The sequence below is a fragment of the Castor canadensis genome, chromosome 5, assembly GCF_047511655.1.
Source record: "Castor canadensis chromosome 5, mCasCan1.hap1v2, whole genome shotgun sequence".
In the NCBI taxonomy this organism is placed as follows: domain Eukaryota; kingdom Metazoa; phylum Chordata; class Mammalia; order Rodentia; family Castoridae; genus Castor; species Castor canadensis.
This window is the reverse complement of record NC_133390.1, coordinates 57,754,159-57,757,393: the sequence shown is the minus strand read 5'-3', so window position 1 is coordinate 57,757,393 and position 3,235 is coordinate 57,754,159. Positions and strand designations below refer to the sequence as shown.

The 3,235-nt window shown below is 40.2% G+C and overlaps 1 protein-coding gene across 1 annotated transcript; it reads left to right on the top strand.

Moving 5' to 3' along the window:
- The first annotated feature begins 915 nt into the window (after window positions 1-915).
- On the top strand, window positions 916-2,852 carry Retnlb (resistin like beta). The gene is made up of 4 exons (XM_074072377.1): window positions 916-1,104; window positions 1,285-1,436; window positions 1,906-1,986; window positions 2,491-2,852. Exons 2-4 carry the CDS (start codon window positions 1,310-1,312, stop codon window positions 2,616-2,618), a joined length of 336 nt encoding a protein of 111 aa, XP_073928478.1. The 5' UTR covers window positions 916-1,104; window positions 1,285-1,309; the 3' UTR covers window positions 2,619-2,852.
- Window positions 2,853-3,235: the final 383 nt, after the last annotated feature.

Here is a 3,235-nt window from a genome sequence, read left to right as displayed (position 1 = left end):
AAATAGTAAAAATTTAAAAGTTACTTCAATGCTGGAGATGTAGCTCAGTGGTAGAGTACTTGCCTAACAAGTGCAATGCCCTGGCTCAATCCCCAGCAGTGCAAAACACATAAATAAATTAAAATAAAAGTTATCTCCACATTTGAGGAAAGGAGTGTACTGAACAAGAAGGTAGATTTAAGGTACAGAAGAATGTGTTTTTTTTAACCACTTAATCTACAAACTATGAAGGAACAAAAACTCTTCTTCCACTCTCTCTGTAGGGTTTTCTGAACATCGTACATGATTTCTGAGATGGAATTTCTATGAATGCAGTGACTGATTTGAGGCAATATGCGTATATCATAGCAGAGACTGTCAAGGATGAGGATGGTGGCAAGACTTAGGGTACATTATCTGTAAAGATTTTAAAAGCAAAATAAAACTGAGTAAAAGCCCAGGGTCTGGGCTGAAGATGGTGGAACTTGCTACCTATGAATATGAGAAGATAAGATAAAAAGGGAGGCTGAAGACAGTGGGAAAATATCAGGCTAGTAATAACCTTGTTGAGTCCCTCCAAAAAACTCTGGAATCATGTACAGTGCTTCTGCTTCAGTAGGCTTTCTTATTTTTAAGCCAGTGTTAATCTGGTCTTCTGTTACTTTTTCACAGATGGGATTAGCCAGGAACACTAAAATTTTGTCTGAACAGGTGTTAAGTAAATGCCCTTACTCAGAAGACCACAAAGTAACCACTTCCTGATGAAGGATCATACAAGGAGGTTCTAATAGGGGACAGGCAACAGAAGGCCCAGGTGTTGCATTATTAAGTTGCCAGGAAGAGAGGAGATAAGCAAAGATAGCTGCTGCTTATCATGAACAAACAAAAGCTTATCATAATCAAGTGTCAAGCCCCAGATGGCAGAGTTCTAAGGAATCACACTTAAGAGTGTGTTTGCATGTGTGTGTCACACCCCAAATTGCATAGTTCTTAGGAATTGTACCAAGAGTGTGTTTATATGGGTGTGTGCACTTGTATGTTAAAGAGTGCCCAGGTCTATTATAGCACAGGGTATTAAAGCATCATTGCCTTGCCAGACCTTACAAACCTTGTCTGAGGTTTTTGGTGAGTGAATCTGCTCTGCAGAAACCCTTTCTGCTTCTCCAAACAGCTGAAAAAGATTCCTTATTGATACTACTGTTCTTCCTTTCTTACCCTCTTGAGTCTATCAGTGTTGTCTTCTCCTTTCCCTCAAAACAACACAGAAGCTCAGAGATTTCATCTTATTTCCATTTTTCCTCTAAGCCCCAGGACACTGACCTTCTACAGGATGAAGCCTACAACTTGCCTCCTTCTTATCTTCATCTCCCTTCTCCAGCTGATGATCCCAGGAAATACTCAGTGTACCATAGATTCCGCGGTGAAGGAAAAGATCCAGAAATATCTCAGTGGTCTAGGTAACTGATGGGGGTAGGAGGAAACAAGAGGTTAATCCTTGTTCATTCCTCCTGTTTCTAAACCCTAACTTTATCTCTATCCTATCCCAAGATCCCAACCTCTAATCAGTGCATTCATGTCTCATCTTTCTGCCCAGGGCTTCCTTCACTATTATAACCCTTTTGGGACTCTTGTCTAAATGCTTATTTCCTTGATAAGGAGGAAGAGGGAGAGGATGGTAGCCATAAATTATGGACATTTATTATGAATCAGGCATAATATGTAGATCAGTTCACTTAATTTTCACAGCCACTTTATGAGGTGAGTACAAATATTATCTTCACTTTACAAATGAGGAAAATAAATCTTTAAAGTTAATGAGTAGCCTGATGTGGACACAGTGACACCTCCAAGGTAGAAGAGAATTCTAAAGAGGATTATGAGAAAAAGAAATCATGGACAATATATCCTTTCTTCTCTCCTATTCAGGGTGTAATCCCTCTGGTCCAACAAAGAAGCTCTCCTGCATCAGTATCAAAAATTCAGGCAGAGTAGCCACCTGTCCTTCTGGTGAGTAACTCTGCAATGAGGAATTATGGGTAAGATGTCCCACGTCCTACTCATCTACCCTCTAGCACCTACACTTTCCCCTAACTAAGCCACAATTCCTGGTTACCCGAGGTCCTTTGCCCATTCTGAGGATCTCACAGTAGGATGCTACTGAGGGATTTGATGTTCCTTTTACTTCTTCCTTTCATGCCCTATATTCCAGCACTTCCTCTCTTCAATTGTCCTGTCATGGTTATGGCTTTCATTTCTTTCTCAATTTACTCCTCTGTGTTGGAAGATAGGGAGCCCAACTTCCAAGTTTCTCACTTGCTTGGGCCTCTTCCATAATTTTTTATATTTTTTCAGTAATTTTTGCATTTTTATCTTGAAGAGGGCTTTCAATTTTGAATTAGCTTTAGGTTCACATTCCTGTAAGCTCTATAAGAATGAGAGAAAGTTACTAGTGGGCCTTCCAACTTTCCCAATCCAGGGGTTCTAATATCTGTGTCTTATATGCCTATGCAGGGATGATTGTCACTGGTTGTGCTTGTGGTTATGGCTGTGGTTCGTGGAATGTTGAGGGGCAAAACACATGCCACTGCCAGTGCAGTGTGATAGACTGGACTACTGCCCGCTGCTGCCACCTGGAATAAGAAGAAGGATGCTGAGAACCCAATATTGTGATTCCAACCAGGAAAGCTGACTCAAACTGTTCCCTTCACTTATTACAATTCTGCTACTTGGGTAATAAAGACAAATTTTGCACATCTCTGTGTTTATGTCTTTGGTGTTATTACTCCTAGCTGAGGACTCCTGTAGCCAGAAAATGTTTTCTGTATCTCCATAGTTACATCTCAGTATGACACATGGGATGCGTGGTTAGCAAAGATATGGGAAAATGGGGGAAATAAACCAATATTCCAGCTCCCCACCTCCTTAATTATTTAACAAAAAGTACCATGTATATTGCTTAGCCTAAAATCCAGAGAAATAAAATAACATGCTTTTATGGAGCTCACCAACTAGAATAGTGGCTCCAAGCTGGGGGACAGAAGACTTTCCAAGGTTTAGGCAGGCAAAGGCAGTGTTAAAGAAGTTAATTTCTAGATTTTCAGCAGGTAAATGTACTTTTTCCTAAACTAAAGTGCCTATGATGTGCTTTGATCACGGTGACTTCTTTCACTAGTGCCTTTCTTCCAGATTAAAAAAAAAAAAAGAAAAGCATAGTCCTCTGCTGTCATTCAGTTACTACAGATGCCAAACCAAGGAA